Source organism: Chaetodon trifascialis, chromosome 6 (genome assembly GCF_039877785.1).
Source record: "Chaetodon trifascialis isolate fChaTrf1 chromosome 6, fChaTrf1.hap1, whole genome shotgun sequence".
Lineage (NCBI taxonomy): Eukaryota > Metazoa > Chordata > Actinopteri > Chaetodontiformes > Chaetodontidae > Chaetodon > Chaetodon trifascialis.
The window spans coordinates 1,973,395-1,990,174 of record NC_092061.1 but is presented as its reverse complement, the minus strand read 5'-3'; the positions used below and the strand labels follow the sequence as shown (position 1 = coordinate 1,990,174).

At 46.8% G+C, this 16,780-nt stretch overlaps 2 protein-coding genes across 3 annotated transcripts; one reads left to right on the top strand and one right to left on the bottom strand.

Moving 5' to 3' along the window:
• Positions 1–361: 361 nt before the first annotated feature.
• Positions 362–8,546, bottom strand: syn1 (synapsin I). 2 transcript variants are annotated; one of them, XM_070963618.1, is made up of 14 exons: positions 8,271–8,546; positions 7,545–7,993; positions 6,472–6,529; positions 5,605–5,696; positions 5,269–5,425; positions 5,058–5,147; positions 4,459–4,521; positions 4,226–4,368; positions 4,063–4,137; positions 3,868–3,970; positions 3,632–3,781; positions 2,814–2,883; positions 2,173–2,704; positions 362–1,113 (listed from the first exon to the last, which is right to left on the bottom strand). In XM_070963618.1, the coding sequence occupies exons 2-14, from the start codon at positions 7,856–7,858 to the stop codon at positions 1,086–1,088; spliced, it is 1,875 nt and encodes a 624-aa protein (XP_070819719.1). In that variant the 5' UTR covers positions 7,859–7,993; positions 8,271–8,546; the 3' UTR covers positions 362–1,085. The 2 variants fall into 2 exon arrangements, with proteins under 2 accessions (XP_070819719.1, XP_070819718.1); XM_070963617.1 differs by having other exon boundaries at positions 362–1,151; positions 8,271–8,512.
• vgll4l (vestigial like 4 like) lies at positions 7,507–14,974 on the top strand. Its single transcript, XM_070963619.1, has 5 exons — positions 7,507–11,218; positions 12,876–12,999; positions 13,106–13,364; positions 13,946–14,027; positions 14,160–14,974. The coding sequence occupies exons 1-5, from the start codon at positions 11,152–11,154 to the stop codon at positions 14,459–14,461; spliced, it is 834 nt and encodes a 277-aa protein (XP_070819720.1). The 5' UTR covers positions 7,507–11,151; the 3' UTR covers positions 14,462–14,974.
• The last annotated feature ends 1,806 nt before the right edge of the window (positions 14,975–16,780 follow it).

The following is a 16,780-nucleotide window of genomic DNA, read 5'->3' as shown; positions in this document are numbered from 1 at the left end:
TCACAACACCTACTACTGTACTCTACGAACTAATTCAACTACATGTGACAACACGGTTACAAGCGCCAGTGTCAGGGGTTGGAAAACACAACCATTGCCTCCTGTTGACATGCAGCTAAGACATCACCATGAGCGGTCGACAGCTCGAACAGATCTAGCGTTAGCTAAACACTGGACATCCTATGTGCGCAGCAGAGCTGAGTTAGGGGCTGTACGAAAATTAGGGGGCAAAGGAGGAGGGTGTTGTCATTTCTGAGTTTTCTGGGTCAGCAGGGGAAGGTCTTTTTTATTTCTTTGCCCATATTTGTTTAATTTCATTTAATTAGATAAAAGGAGATCAAACAGTTAAATCAAAAAGACGTTTTTGTGCCATGAAGGCGCATTTTGCCACAGGTGGGGTGAAAATATTGCAGAAGCCCTTCAGGACAGAGCTGCTGGTCCTTTCATTTTGTGGCTCTAAGTTTAGCAGCTCTTTATTCAAAAATAGATAATAGGTATGTTTTCACTGTTTGGTTCTTTTGCCACGACTTTAATATTTTGAGTCCTAAACTCATCGCTCCTCTCCACCCTGATAATTTTCATACAGTCCCTTAATTCATCCGGTTGGTCAGCAAACCAACCAGAATTCAAACATAAAGATCACAATGACTTTACGGCACCAACAAACAAGTGGGAACATTTTTTAGTTTCTTATTTTCGTGTACGTGTTCATGCATATTCAGGCTTTTGTAAGGTGTCGTTTTGTGAGACACAATGACTAGATGAAGCTCGAGGCGAGGTGAGGAATGTGTCAGACGTCAGCGCCTGAATGTACTGTGTTCGGCTTTTTGTTCATTTTAAAAGGTTTTTACTGTTTAGGCAGTGGGTGTCAAGTGTGTACATTTTCATATCAGGGTCAATGCACGTGAATTGCAGACGGCATCCTGTTGGTCCTTGTTCGTTGGGGGGATCTGTCCTTCAGTTTGCCTGTCCATCTTTCTGTCAGTAGGAGGAGGGGAGGGGGGCTTATGCCGTCTCAGTCAGAGAAGAGACTGGCAAAAGATTTGCGTAGATTGCGAATGGTTTCAGCCTTCACCTCGTCCTGGCTAAGGCTGGCTCGTGGCGCTGGGGTTTCTGGAATGTTGAAGGTATTGGTAAGAGACTGGGACTTGCTATAAAGAGAGGAAAATGGCAATAGAGGAGAGGGAGAGGCTATTAAAGTCATGCAGCAAACCCATGGAATGAAAAGACTAGAGCACGGCGAGACAGAGAGGGAGAGACGGGGAGAAAAGGCTCAGTAACAGATGAGCGAAGCGCATTCTTCCTCTGTGCTCATTCACTCATTTCCTTATCATTTCAAGCCACAGTTTGATATGATATGAATAGTGAATGACTCTCTGGATGCAAAGTGACGCATGTTTTATCAGGGACTGATGACGAGTGTTTAAAGTCTCTGTTTCGAGAGCATAATGCAGTCCAATTAATATCACCCAAAAGCAGGATTATGTGAGTCACTCGTCCATGAAAACTGCTGCGGGAGAACGTTTTGACCGCTAAGGCAGGAGCAGCCGTCAGACTGGTTTGAGTGAAAACCACTGGAGAGATTTCTACAGAAATGTCAGGATACTCATGGAGCTTCGACAGCTTCTGAATCAAAATGACATACAAGGTGTCACAAATGGTCTGTTTTTATCTTTTTTTAAACATCGCTCAGCCAGCAGTGCAGCACAAAAACAGGATTTTGATTCTATGCAGCGATACATGAAATATTGTCTATTTTTGATGGTGGAAATTTGTTTTAATGAAACCGTTCAAAGTCCTCACAGTTATCCGATATGTTGTCTCACTGATTTAAAAGTAGGATTTGGAGGATTTGGTCACCTGCATCCTAGAACATGTGGTGACAGATGTGACAGATATCATTATTATGAACAACTGCAAGCCAGCCTCCGCTTGTCGTTGTTTTAATGTGTCGATCTGAAGTGTTGTGTTTTGCGCTGAAGGACTGAAAAATGTCAGAGTTGATAAATCATGCACATTCAGGCGGATCACGGAGTAGATTCCCCGCGTGGCATGCACATCTCACTGCAGGCAAACGTATCAAAAGATCTCCTGCTCGGATCAACTGTGAGGCTGGCTTTATGAAAAATGAGCGGAAGCTGATCCCGGATCATTTATCGTACAGCTACTTACTTTAGCTGAGGAGAGCCGCCCATAGCCGGGTTGTCCTGACTCGGCTTCTGTGGGGGCTGAGGCTTTTGCTGCAGCGGGGGTCGTCCTCCCGGGCCGCCCTGGCCTTGAGCGGCAGATCGAGGCTGCTGGGTGGTGGGCGCCCCAGGACGACCGGGAGCCCTCTGTTGCTGTGACCCCCCCTGTGACTGCTGCCTCGGGGGCTGGGCGGGCCTCTGCTGCTGGGGTTGACCTGTTGGAGGTTTCTGGCCAGGACCTCCTGGTTTCTGCTGCTGCTGGGAGACAGACTGTTGCCTCTGAGCTTGAGGTGAGCCTCCCTGGCTCCTCTGAGGAGAGCCCTGACCAGAAGGAGTCCTCTGGCCTTGAGGAGCTCCCTGACCTGGTGCCCGTGGCTGGGCCGCAGGTCCTTGGTTAGCCTTAGCCGGGGCACTGGGGTCAGCGGGAGCAGGGCTGGCAGCAGGTTGCTGGGCCTGTGCAGGAGGTTGGCCTTGAGGTTGTGGGCGTTGATGAGATGGGGGACTTTGCTGAGGACCACCTGGAGGAGAAAAACCATCACATGGAGGACTTTCCTCGTAGCCTTGCCTACACTTGAAGATAAAGAAATAAGATTTCTAAATAAAAACAAAGACTTCAGAGGTTCGTACCCTGAGGTGAGGGGCGCTGCTGAGGCTGTGGTACTCTGGGCTGAGAGACAGGCTGAGGAGACACTGCCTTCTACAAAACACACACGAGTCAAAAGAACAGAGGATCCTGCAAATATTCATCAAACGAGGAAGAAAACAATGACAGAAAACGATATTCAGAGAACGAGCCTGCACGTATATGACAGAATCTGTCTTTGTCTGATACCTCAGAAGTACTCGCTCAATGCACCTGAACACAAAATACTGTGAGGCTGAAACACGAAGCGTCGGTCCACTCAGACATATATTTTCAGACATTATCATAAATTTTGATGGCTACGATTTCACAGAGTCAGAGTGCTACAGATACTGATGTCTGACCTGTTTCTGTCCTTTCAATCAATACAATAAAAAGGCTGTAATCTTTCATTTTTAGAACATTTGCAGGCTCGTTTTCTGCTGCAGCGTTTTCACAAACTGCCTCGAGTTTGGTCAAAGTGCTGATGCTGGAATTCTCATAATATCACAAAGGTCAACCACAAAGTCTACACTTAAAGGTCCTTGCTGTGATATTTAAAGCCTCTCCTGGATAAACACTGCATACACTTGGACATGTGCGTCCTTCACTGTGTATTTACTCGCTGTCTGTTTATGCAGACAGTGTGTATCTGTATGCAGTGCAGTGCATTGTGTGTCTGACGTCACTGCTTTCCTTGCGTGTGACCATGCAACCTACATAAAAACAGACCTGGCTTGACTCTTCTTACTAATTTAAGTGGAGAAACTAAAGAAAGGTGAGAGTGTATTGCAGCAGCATGGCGTATCTGAGGTCAGGGTACCTGTGCTGGCTGTCCGGCTGCGGCACGGACTGTGGAAGAGCTGGACGTTTGTGGAACGGTCTGGTTCATCTTAGAAATCACCAGGTCTGCGATCTGAACGCGATCCTCGTCCTGCTGGTCTCCAATCAGCGGCATCGAACAGTCATCGACCTTAAAATCAGCAAGATGGTGGATTTAATGGGTTTCCCTCATGATCACAAACACTCCTTTGATATCATCGTGCTGCCGGCCAGTACCTCTATGATGTAGTCTTTGCCATCTTTACCATGTAGAGCCTCCACAGCGCAGATATCCAGCCCTCCAAAGATGTCAGCGCACGAGTCCACCCACATTCTGTACCTGTAATAACATGTTAAATCGAGCTATAACAGCCCAGCGAGGCATTACAGGACGTACTGTTTCTCATCTCATCTGCACTTCTGAGCTCTTACTTGTCTGACATGGCCACCTGCTCCAGCATAGATGAGCCAGTGTTGGTTTTCCAGTTCCCAGAAATCGATGTTCTCCTGTTGAAATTAAGATTAAGAACTGATTTTCATGTTAAACGATCTGCACTGACATTTTCACAGCTGAAGACAACAGACTGTCACTCACATGTAAGCTTTGTAATTGTCACCGATCTTCTGGATGCGGACGTCGTACTTAGCGTCAATGAACGGCTCAGACGTGGCGTAAGTCTTGGTCAGTGCCACAACGCTGGCGATGTCTTGAAAGTCATACTGATTGTCCACTTTGACCTGGAGCAGCAAAGGTCAAAATATAAACACACTGGCATTAATGGTCCCAGAAATACTGTGTTCACAGTGAATTGAGTGTTCCAGTACTACCTTTCCCATTCCTGAGTGAGCATGGCCCATCTTCACCACCACAGGGAACCGAGGGGAGGTGATCTGTAACAGCAGCATGATCACACACTCAGACGACTCGTAGATGCGTTTCATCATAGTACTCCAATGATTAAAACACCAATTTTTTATCCGTTTCAATCAAACAGAAGTGACAAATGCCACTGTTTGTGCAGGAAATTGTGATTCATGCTGACGGCTTGAAAGCCAGCCGAGTGCTGTCAGCCTGTGACTGCAGGGGTGGAGATGACTGCTCTGCACCAACAGACTCAGTTTTACCGCGCTGACACCGGCTTGGCACACAAATAATTAAAAGAAATACCCAGAAGGAAAAAACAAGCCACTCCCGAGGAAACAAGAGCGGTCTCAGCTGCTGCATGAGATGGAATATTGACATGTAAGTGAATTAGCCTCCTTAAATGTGACCAATGCAGAGAGAAGACCTGCCTGTGTGTGTGTGTGTGTGTGCATGTGTGTGTGTGTGTGTCTCTTTAAGGGTTGCTTAGCATGAAGACAAACCCATCAGCATGAGTGGGAAGGGGGAGGAGAGAGCGGAGGACAGCAGATGGCAAAGGACTCACCATTTCCTTGTGATTTGGATAGTAAACCTGTTCAATCAGTGGGAACTCCTCTGGGCCCAGCAGCTTGAAGAGTCTAGACATCTGAGCAAACTGAAACACACACAAACGTTTCAGGTGCAGCATTGGTAATCCATAATTGTAATCCATAAGTTTCATGTCTACACAGCTGGATTCAATGTGGTTTCGCATGAATTCACTCCGTCTTTCTTACCACCCATGGTTTGTCGCAGAAATTGTAGACAGAGTGCAAAGAGTTAACGCTCGGCAGTCCGGCATACTGCAGTCCAATCACCATGTTTCGGTGGTCCCCGTTCTTGTCCATGCTGAAGGCATGCTGTCTGATCAGCACAAAGTCTGGCTTAAAGGATCTGGGACAGAGGACATTGGCGAAACATTAAACTGCATTGCAAGACGAGCTGAGCCGTCAGGAGGCACTGCCATGCAGGGTGTGGTGGCATTTCAGTAGATTTCAACAGAGCCTCAAATTTGCAGCAGCACTGTGGATTATCAAGCTTTCTTAAGCAGAAACACTTTGCCGAGTACTTACTTAGTAACCTTATGCCCATTCCTGATTGCATCAATGTCCACATTGTAGGTGCCTGTGGAGTTGGCCACCAGGTTGATTTCAGAGAACTCTGCCTAAAAGGACAATTTCATGGTCAGTCCCCACCAAACACCATAAAAACAGTGCGATCAGAGCAGGAGGCCAGCGAGCAAGCACCTCTGCATGAGCCATGTTGAACAGGGTACAATTATAAGACGGCAGATTTTATCTGAAGCGTATTCTTAAGAGGCCACAGGGGAAATAATGGAACCGCAGTGAAGCACAGAACAAAAATAGGAATGGAGGAAAATGCCCGAGGCGGAGAAAAAGATTTGAAAACTTTCAGGGCTCCTCAAACTGCTGCTGGCTGGATTAGAGCGTAAACCACCCCGACACAGTCTTCATCTGTGAGTGTTGTTACGAGGCTGCACATTTCACTCACACATTCACCACAGCTACTACTGGTCAGCTGTTAGACTACACAAACAACGGATTTGTCTTTAGGAGAGATTACACTGACATGCATCACACAGAACGGGTTCGTGGAGTCAAACAACATATGTTTCTCTGAGTCAGATAGTCAGTGCACCTAAAACACAAATGGACAAAAGACAAAGATTTATGCAACAAAAAGGCTCGTCGAGCGATTAACATGACACTGCATGAGAGCGAAGACAAAGGATGCGTAATACGGACAGGGGGACATTTTTATGGATAACTTATACCCAAAACTGAAGTTCAAGGTCTGGTCTCTCGTTTCTTTCACCTGGTCCGGGCTCTCCAGGGCTTATTTTAGTCTCTGTCCTCCTGGTGGGGAGCAAAGATGAACACTGACAGAATACAGCAGACGCATACGTACGTGAAACCCACCTGTTCTACCTTGATGTCAAATTCGCCGTGGACCTTCCTCCCTTTGAAGACCTTCACCCTGTGTGTGAAACGAGGATTTGAATGTGATTGTATGCAGATGCAAAACACACATTTCATTTTGTTCATTTCTCATGACAGCTGCTGTTTTCTCCAGCATTTCTAGAACACTTTCAAACCTCCTGGCCGATGAAAACGTGAAGCCAGACACAGCAGATAAGCTGACATGATGGAAGACGACGCTCTTTTTCCACAGATACAATAATGTATTCGTGACAGTAAGCTGCATACAGTGCTGTGATGACTGTAGCTGCTGCCAGTGCATCAGATTTAGGCTGGTTCAGCCTTTTTCAAGGCAACATGCAACATAAACAAAAAGGTGAAGCTAAATTAAGTAGCTTATGTAACATTATTTCAACCTACAGGGTGCAGAAGGAGACATGAATTTGACATAAGGACATAGATACTGGTCCGCTGCATGAAACAAAAATGTCCATACCTCCTGCCTGCAGTGGCAGAGTGAGAGAACCACATGGGCTCTGTGCGGAGGGATGGGAGGGTTTAGATGGTGCACAGATCTGCTTGCTTTATTGTCATCTAGGGTGTCATTTTGAGACAACAGTGCCTGTGCGCAAAGCTCTGATAAGCATGCACAGTGTGCGCTGCTGACGCTCTGCTGCTCTGCGTCTTTTTTTCTTGTGCAGAATTTTCCTTTACAGACACTCGGTTTGAAAATACCTGCATCATCATGGTGGCATCGGCCCACACCGGGGCACTGGCATCATTTTACGCATTTTAATGGCAGAATCCAAGATTACTTCGACACAAGCAACAGCTGATCGCCTGATGAAAATGGCTCCTCAGCCCTCGGTCTGTTGCGCCTCTGCCATGGCACCGCGAGCGCACAAACGGTGTTTCTGCTGTGTGCAAGAAGCCAGCGGGCTGCTACACGTGATGTATCTCACAGCACTGGATGAATCATATGACCTTCTAGATGTTAGGCCCCTGCAACCCACGGTCTGGCACACATTTCTGTCTAGACGAGGCACCGCGCTGGCGATGCGCACCGCTCTTACCAATCGGTCTGCTGGTCATCGATAACCAGGAGGATCTTGGCGCTGCTGGAGACTCCCGCCCGGTCCGCCGCCTCGGATAAGGTTGCAGCCGCGGCTGCTGTGGTCTGTTTGACAGCATTGGATATGGATGAGAAGAAGCCGGAGCCTCCACTTGCAGGCTGCGGCTGGCTGGTGGACTGGCGCCTCTCCGACGGCCCCGGCGACACTGCGGGGCTTTGCTGCGGCGGGTCGGGGCGTTGGAGATCGGTCATGTAGCCATTGGGCAGGTTGGACATGAAATTGCTGTCCGAGAGTCGTCGGCGCAGGTAGTTCATGATGGAGGCTTAATAAAATGACGGGAAGAGGTTTCCAAATATCCTCCAAGTGGATGCGACTAACAACTTGGTGCTCAATAAGAAAAAGGAATGACTAGGCTACTTTTCCATGTGCAGGTGTGGGATCGGTGATGCCTAAAGAGAAACAAGCCTGCGTTATCACTTCGGAGCAGATTTTAAATATTTCATTAAGGAATCGTGACTGAGTAGCTTCAGGAATTAGCTAAGGTAAAGCAAACCATCACACAGCTTCTTGGCAACAGCTGAGAACATAAAGGTCCAGCGGCTGACTCAATTTAAATCAATTATTTTCTCGTTTATATCTGATTTGTGTCTGATTTTGTGAATAAACCTTCATTTCGAAGCAACCACCAATGTAGTAACTGTCATAACAGGGCACGATGAAGCCTACCTGGGAGTGTATCGTAAAGTGATCCGCCCCAAAGATGAGGTGAAGATGCCTTATTATTGTCTCTCCCAGGAAAGCCTACATGTATGTGTCTCTCATGTCCTCTGTGCGCGCGGGCAGCTCGTGCATCGGGCTTGAACCTGTGAGATTAAAGCTTCAGTCCTTCCTGCATCACCGCCGTTCTCCCTGTCCTTCCCCTCAAGCCCCAGTTTTTCCGTCTGCCCTGCGTCACTCCCAGTCATCCTGAGGGAAGGGAGCCTGCGAGCCTGGACCACAGTCAAGGCAGCCGCTGTGCGGGGAATACGACTTCCGGATGTTGCTTTCAAAATAAACGCTCGTCTATTAGGATGTTGCTGGATTTTATTTATTTATGTTTATTCCCTTTGGATTTGGAAATGATACATGTTGGCTAATGAAAATTAAACACAAAATGTTATGTTAAAAGCATATTTCTTAATCTTAAGTATGGAAATGTCATTTATGAAACGATTCAAGTACAGGAGTGTTATTACACTTCCGGTGTTGTTCGTCCGGCTTGACGCAGCTCTGTGTCGGGATATGATGGTGGTGCTGATGAGAGCAGGGTGACAGGGGCGTTGCTCACTGTCAGACATGAGCATGCTGTTGACTCCACGGGGCGCATGTTGATGTGATATCGCATCCCGCTGTGTTCAATAAAGCAGCGGCGGCTGCTGGGCTGGCAGTCCGCTGACACCGGGTGTTACTTTTCAGCAGAGTCAACGCTGATCGTGAGAGATGTGTTGGTGATACCCCGAGCCAGTGATCAACACAGACCCCCCCCCCAGGGAGTCCCAGGCCTCCACTATGGAAACTGCACTGTGTGGCATCACAGTGACGCTGACACACTTTGCAGTTCTGACCTGAACCAGGGGAATAATGGCCTGGTTTACCAACACACAGCCTGTTTCATGCTGACAAAATAATGAAAAATGTGTTTTATTGCTGCTGCTCATGTAAAACAGCTCAGCAGTGTACAAAAGAATTTGTTTAAATTTGTGCTTTTGTTAGAAGTGAAGGTCTGTGGTGTTCGAGCTTAAAATGAGACATTTCACTTTCCTGCATTACAAAATAAGTGTTCCTTTAAAAAGGTCTTGACAGGAAAGTTATTTCTATTTGATTTTGACGTAGGCCACTTGTTTCTGTTCATCTCGGTCGTGACAGTGATGGGACCACCTTCACTCACAGAGCATGAAGAAAGTCCAGCTTGATCGAAGTAAATCTTTAAAGTGTTTGCTGACTTCTAGAAATATCACAGCCGTCATTATCTACTGGATTTATTGCTGAATCGATATACGGCCCGTGTTTTGTCTTCTTAATGTCTGATGTTTCAGTCCCCATTTGACAAACAGCATTAACAGCTATGTAATTAATTATAAGCTGAACACTGATCACGTTGCAGTGGAAACACCTCCTCTACTCAGAAGATCCACAGAGGATTTACAGTTTCTCATATGGGAGTATCGCAGTATCCTGCTAACGGCTGGGCTGTCCCATGTATTGAAACAAATACACTATTAATACACCAGCAGTTGAAGTGTTTGATCAGCTCTCTTTCATTAGCATGAAGATAACACCACAAAACAAGAACAAGTGGGTCACAGGACCACAGATTCAACACGCTTTACACCCAGATTCTGGTGCATTTTCAAATATTGACACTGCGACGAACTGGCAGTGAGCAAACGTGTTTTTCAGGATGAGTATATAGTAAACAGCACTTTTAGACGCATACACAGCACCCTGGAGCATGCAGGGTTTCATGGCATGCTGTTGCAGTGCATGTCTTAGGGGGGCACTGCTGAGCTTAAGTTGAGCTCAGCAGAACAGTTTGCATGCATCTATTCACAGCAAGACCTTTATTTGTGCAGCTCCCTCTCACTGCTGAGCCAACCTTCAGTCACTCTGTGGGGACAGTAATCACCAGCAGTATTAAATGGATTGAATATGGATCAGCCAATAGAAGGCCAGCACAGATGATCATTTTTACTATTGTGCAAACACGTCAATCACACAATATGATTGACGTGTTTGCACACATCCTCATATTAATTACACACTTAATTCTTTTTCAGCAGTGCCTCACGGAGGATCCGAGCGAGTGGCCTCCAAAGACTTTCTGCCTGCGGCCAAACTCCTCAGTGTGCTCAGGCAAGATTGTTCTCATGGCAGCAGCATTTTCAGGACTTAGGACTCTTTGTCTGGCCATCAACAAAAGCCTTTGGATTAGCGGTGAGGCAGGCACACAGTGCAGCTGCGTGCGTGTACGGGCAGGTCAGCGGAATGACTGGAGCTCCGGTGGGCTAAGAGCTCGAAAAAATGCAGTTTGGTGAGATTGCAGATTAGGTGGGAGGGAGGGGAGTGGGACAGGTGCAGACTACGAGCAGGGAAACAATGGGCACACTTCACTTTCCTCAGGGATCAGTCTAAAAAATGTGTGAAAAAGGAGATTTATGACCCGAGAGGTGTATTTTCATGTCATGATACTGTGCAGAAAGGAAAGTGCTGAATAAAGCAGAAGCTTCTCTAATCGTGTGGATTCTGTGGTGCTGTGACATTTAGAAACCACACTTTCCACCAATGAGAGGTCTTCCTAGGAGCTACCTCTCTCCGAGGAACAATAACAACCTGAATGAATGAGAGCTTCCGATTGGCCCAGGCAGCGGCCAATCCGAACGCAAGGAATGAGTCACAGGGAAGCCAGTGCACCTTTCTGCCCTCACCTGATTCGTTACCTGGCCGAGCACAGAGCCAGCATCTCATTACCTTTCCAATACAATCTAAAACTGAGGCTCATTGTGTCCTGTGAGATCCAGCAGCCGAGGTTTCCTGTGTGTTTGGCTTCAGCGGACAAAGACGAGCAGCCATGGCCGTGGCTAATTTCCACTACATCACTCGGATGAGCAGCGGCTTCAAGGTCTACATTTTGGAGGGTGAGTTTGATCAGCTCTTTTCTTTTATCGCCTCATGTTGCTCGATGACAGTGAACACTTGTATTATCTGGATCAGGAGAATTAAGCATCAGCTGTTTAGATCTTGTGTCATGTCACCTTTTATGATACCTGTGTGTATTACAGTAGTACTCTGTGTTATTTGCAGGATATTTGTGTAAATACAGTATTAAATGGACAGAACCAGATGTTTTGACAGTCACTTAAAAATATGTATCCATAACAATAATATCTCTCAGCTCCTAAAATAAGCTTTGTGAAATGGGTTTTGCTTTTTTGTCATAAAGAAAAGACGCATAGATTTCAAACAGGTGATCTACATTGAGTAAAAAGTAAGACTCCCCGTTAATACTCTTGTCTTTTTAAGTCCTCAAGCTTGAACTGAGATCCTGTAAACTGTGCTCTCACTCACAGCTCCACTTATTTTCTGTCGGATATCTCCAAAATCTGATCTAACACAGCAACACAGAAGGTCAGGAAGCGTATTCCCGCTGCTAATAAGGAAGAAATATCCATGCCTGAGGCATTAGAAAATCAGCATAGGTGTGGTTATACCTTCCCCCCACCTCCACAATGGCAGTCGGTGTGAAGGAGCAGCTCACAGGTGTTGGAGAGTTCAGCCAGTAGGGAATGTGGATTGGAGCGAGCACTTAGGCTGCGAAGGCACTGAGAACAACACGTATTGTCTTTGACTTGAAACAGATAATCACCTCATTGTTCTGCCTCTGTGAGGTCGCACATGCTACTGCGGCTTCTTTTCAGACACTGAGTGACACATTTGAATACAGCTGAAGGAGCTCTGAAGGACTCCTGCCGCCCCATCACTGTGGATTTTCAAGTGTTAGCCGTCAAACAATGGGCCACAGTGTAATTACGCTGCCACTACATTTTCAAACAATGCTGTGTTTTGACTGTATGCATGACTTTTGAACATGTGAGCTCAGTGAGGTGAGAGCAGCGCTCCGGGAGCAGGCGGATTTAGGAGCTTTGATTCACCTTTATGAAGAGGCCTTAGAATCATCTATTAAATCTCCACATAGATTTCATCTCCTCTTCAGCTCATCGCTGACATCACCAGCTTCTTGTTGATGTGTTTCAACTTGTGCAGCTGCAGAAATCCTCCGTGCGTTCTCCTCGATGGCCCTTTCACAAACGGGTGCCGCCCAAATCGGGGGCCTCAGACGCTGAACACTGCGAGCTGCACGGCACCCCTTCAATAACAAAACCTGTTGATTGTGCCCTTTCCACGGAGCGATGGGGCTGAGCGCCAACATTATGCAGAAAAACAACATTTACCGTTAGCATTGAATCAGCTGTGTGGTGTTGTAAGCCTCACTCATCAGGTAGATCGAGTTCGACGAGTTAACGGAGTTTACAATTAACGGTGTTTAAAAAAAAAAACATTTTCCCACGAATAGCTGTCATGCAGGTTGATGTCACGTATCAAAACAAGCAGTTAGTCACCAGTGAGTGACACACACTATTGTTAACGTAGTAAAATCATCACTGCCAGTATGTGCTCATTTGTCTTGCCAGATTAATTGGCTCTAGACAATGAAACAAAGCCAAAACGGTTGTGATGGGACGTTACTTCTAAAATCGTCTTGTTCTAACTCTGCGCTTTAATTTTGTTTTTCAGGTCAGCCACACCTCAGAAGCGAAGACAGATACAGGCACATCACGAATGACCGGGCCCGAGTGCCAACAGTGTATCCAATCAAACGCAAGCGCAGCCACGAGAGAGGCCTGACACTGGAGGAAAGGTCGGTCAGACTCACGTGTTCCTGTTTCCACTGATCGTTCGCATTGGAATAAGATTTATCAGATGCATGTTCTGTCCAGGAGATGAGACATTTTCTGATGTTTCAGGCGAGAGCGGGCGCTGAGCAGGAGCGTTGGCAAAGCTGCCCAGAGAGCAGCACCAGCGGCGGGGGTGTTCAACAGGCCGCAGAGCCCCTCGTCCACCGGAGGAGTCTGGAGCCCGACGCCCAGCCCCACCAGCCCTCTGCCCACCCATGTGTACTACACACCGGTCATGGATGAACCACTCGCCCTCATCAAGAAGCCAAGGAAAGACCCTGAACGCACAGAGGAAAAGACTAAGAGCTCTGCAGCCACTCAAATCCAGGTAATTCACACACACACAGGTGCTGCAGGTGCCCTCATCCAGCTGGGTGTGCGTTCCCAAACATCATGGATGTTTGGGCTGTCAAACCTCCTGAAAAGTGGGAGCACTGTATGTTCCCTTTGTAGTCTCAGTGTAGCTCCAGGCTACCCACAGCAGTGGTACATTTTCCATCTGCAGTCAGTGAATCCAACTGCACAGACATTCTTCCTCCAGGAGCGCGTGCAGGCCTAAGCTTGTTCGAGCTATGCAATCCAGCCGGATTCGGGAAGAAAATGTGAGCAATGGAAGGAGGAATGCCATCAACAAGACCAAACAGACTGCTCTGTCTTTGACCTGCATCTGCCACTGCACTGGGAATGATCTTTCATAGGCAAACCCAACCAGTTTAATGGGTTTTCAAACCATTTTGTTTTCTAGTTGAACACTAGTTCTCTGCAATGGGATGGAGTGTACAGTCAGGCTCAGGTCTTATTGAACATTTTGAGAGGAAAAATGGAAAACATTAATGTTTTAAGTGCATAAAAAAGTCCTTCTCCTGTGTCTTTTCATGTAATTAACGCCACATCTGTTTCTTTCTCCAGATGCGTCCGTCTGTGATCACCTGCGTCTCCTCCTCACGGAACCCCTCCTGCAGATCCGAGGTCCACAGGAGCCACTCATCAGGTCAGTCTCACACTCCTGTCAGTGAGCTCATGCAGCAGACGGTCACTCCCTCATCGTCATGCGTGCATCAGATATCCGCTCACTTTTCCTGACTCACCGAGGTGTGTTTGTCATTCACCCTTTCTCCTCCAGTGATTTCCAAATGCGACTACGACCATGTGGTTGAGGAGCACTTCCAGAGGAGCCTCGGCGTCAACTACCAGAAAGCCCGCTCCCAGCAGCTCTCCATCAGCGTGTCTGTCGATGACCACTTTGCCAAGGCTCTGGGAGACAAGTGGCTGCAGATTAAGTCCAAGTCTTCCTCCTGTTCTTCCACACCCCCCAGCAGTCCAAGCGATACTCACTCCCCGACCTACAGCCACAGCCCGAATCAGTCCCACAAAGAGTCCGCCAGCAGCTCATCGCCAGCTTCCGGCCATTGGTCCGTCAATTAAAGCAGAAATGTGGAAAGAAACTGGACTTTGTGACTTTTACCATTTCCCTGCGTGCAGCTCTGCTTGCTGAGCAATGCAAATGCCAGCGCTGGTGTTGAGAGGGCGAGCTAACGGATGCAGGAGTGCCGTCACTTTGGACCTCTGTGCGTCCAAACTTCAGGCACACTGACGCAGACAAATGTAGCATAAATTGGGACGTCCTCGTTTGTTTGTTACATTTCTGTCCTCTGCTTGTCGATAGCATCTGAATACCCGCGGTACTGTAGATGGTGATGTGGGGTGATTGAGGAATCAGCCAAGTAATCCTTTACATTTCTCTGATTGTGTGTCATTCTTTTAACGCAGTCTGAATGCCACATATCGTTGTATTATATTTATATTCTGATACAAATGGGTTCCTCAGAGTCGGAATGACTCGCCTGTCCGCTGTATGATATCACGCTTCTAAGCTGTACACAAAACAAAGACTTTCAAAAAGACTTTGGAAAATAAAAACTTCAAAAATCCTTCAATAGTTTTGTGTTTTGTGTCATTTGTCAAAGCGTATTTGTTGAGTCTCATGAAAAAAGCGTCAGATTACAAATGAGAAGTTTCATTTGTTTGTGTAACTAAGGATGCTACAAACTAAATAAAACACCGTTTAAAGTCGACGCCGTCGAGTCACCTTGCAAACCCCGGCAGGGTGGTGTACCAGACAATCTAATTTCAGCAGTGAGTCAAGGTGCGTCTGCAGCGCGTCCGGTGCACACGCTTCACACAGAACTGTTGCCACACACTGCGTGGAAATTAAATGGATGTGTGAGCAACACATTGGGGACGTTTTCCTGTAAGTTTGCGGGAATGCGGAGTGCATGTTCCAGCAGGCAGCAGGCCTTGTGTTCTGACATTCCTGTCTCCTGAGAAAATGACTCTGTAAGATCCTACAGATCCTGTTTGGCAAGGGACGGGAGGGAGGGAAGAGGGGAAGGAAAGGAAGGGTTGGGCTAATATAGGCCTGAGCATGAGAACCAGCCGAGCTCTTCAGTTACTTATTTGCATGTTCTATCTTGTCTAACTTTAAATATGATAAGCAACATTAAAAAAAGAAAAGTCCAATGCTTCTGTCTTTGAAATTACAGAGCTGGTCGATTCTGAAGAAGCGGGGAATAACCGAAGTGTTCTGAACGTCTCTGGACAAGAGAAATTAAATGTCTTTTTGCCTAAAAACTCCTAAGCTAACGCATTAAAGGTGTATATGTTGATGTCATCGTGTGGTTTGAGTTAAGACTCTGCAGCTTAAAGTCCACATTACAGTACCATAAAGTTTACATGTAACAGGTCTGCACATAAAGGAGCAAACAGTGACCAAACGGCTGCTTATTACTCTCCCTCATTAAGTGCTTAAACTGGTATTTCCACATGGAGCGTATTCATTAGCCCGTGTAACCTGAACTGGGGCATTGATGCCACCTAGAGGCCCTTAGGTAAACCTGAAGCAGCCGACACTGAATGAGAAACGGTCTCGTGTTGCACGACGAACAGCACAAATGGCTGAAAACACAACTCTGCAGGTCAGCTTGTTGTTGAGTGAGAGATCTCTGACAGAGTGACCTTTAGAGAGTGAAGAGAGAGAGAGAAACACACATCACTCTGCATTCAAACCCACTTCACGTCTTATCTGACAGCACCGACGCCGGCTGCGTGCGATGCATGATACCTGTTTACAGATGGACTCTGCAAACCGCAGTTGCATCAAAGTTTTCTCTATAAAATAGGAATTTGTCCTCTGTCGTCCAGGACATCTCAGTGGAAAACAGTCTTCATCTGGCTATGAGAATGTTCAGAGAAAAACCTTCTCAAGCTGCTCCACAACAAATGCACATTGTTGTTTGAGGCAACAATAAAAGATAATTACGATCCCGAATACCTCAAACAAGGCAGAAAACAACATTTAAGTCAATTTGACTGCAACAGTAGTAATTAAGTACGCACCACAGCGCTGAAGATTGGCCGAGCCCTCTGGGAAAGTTCCTGCACTTTGTCTTGTCTGTCAAAAGTTAGATCACCGTCAACAAAGCACGAAGCATTTTGTAAATAATCAAAATTGCAGCTCTAATCTCATGAGAACATGATTGCATGGAACGGCTGCGCGTCTGCTGTGGAGCAGCGCATGCTTCGCCGTTCAGCCTCGTCAGATTAAGCGATCAAAGATGGATAATTGTTTGAATAACGATTGTTCGCTTCAGGAGCAAGCTTTATGTAACCTGCAGCAGCAGTCAGAGCGATAGGAAACCATACATGTGAGGCCGAATATTCCACAGATCAGCCTGATGTTAAGAG

Coding starts and splice junctions, on each gene's coding strand:
- syn1 (XM_070963617.1), bottom strand. CDS start 7,858: ATGAACTACCTGCGCCGACGACTCTCGGACAGCAATTTCATGTCCAAC. Junction 5,426..5,604: donor AATGGGCATAAGGTTACTAA/GTAAGTACTCGG, acceptor CCTCTGTCCCAG/ATCCTTTAAGCCAGACTTTG. Junction 3,971..4,062: donor CAGGTGGCCATGTCAGACAA/GTAAGAGCTCAG, acceptor ATGTTATTACAG/GTACAGAATGTGGGTGGACT.
- vgll4l (XM_070963619.1), top strand. CDS start 11,152: ATGGCCGTGGCTAATTTCCACTACATCACTCGGATGAGCAGCGGCTTC. Junction 13,000..13,105: donor GGCCTGACACTGGAGGAAAG/GTCGGTCAGACT, acceptor CTGATGTTTCAG/GCGAGAGCGGGCGCTGAGCA. Junction 14,028..14,159: donor CCACAGGAGCCACTCATCAG/GTCAGTCTCACA, acceptor TTTCTCCTCCAG/TGATTTCCAAATGCGACTAC.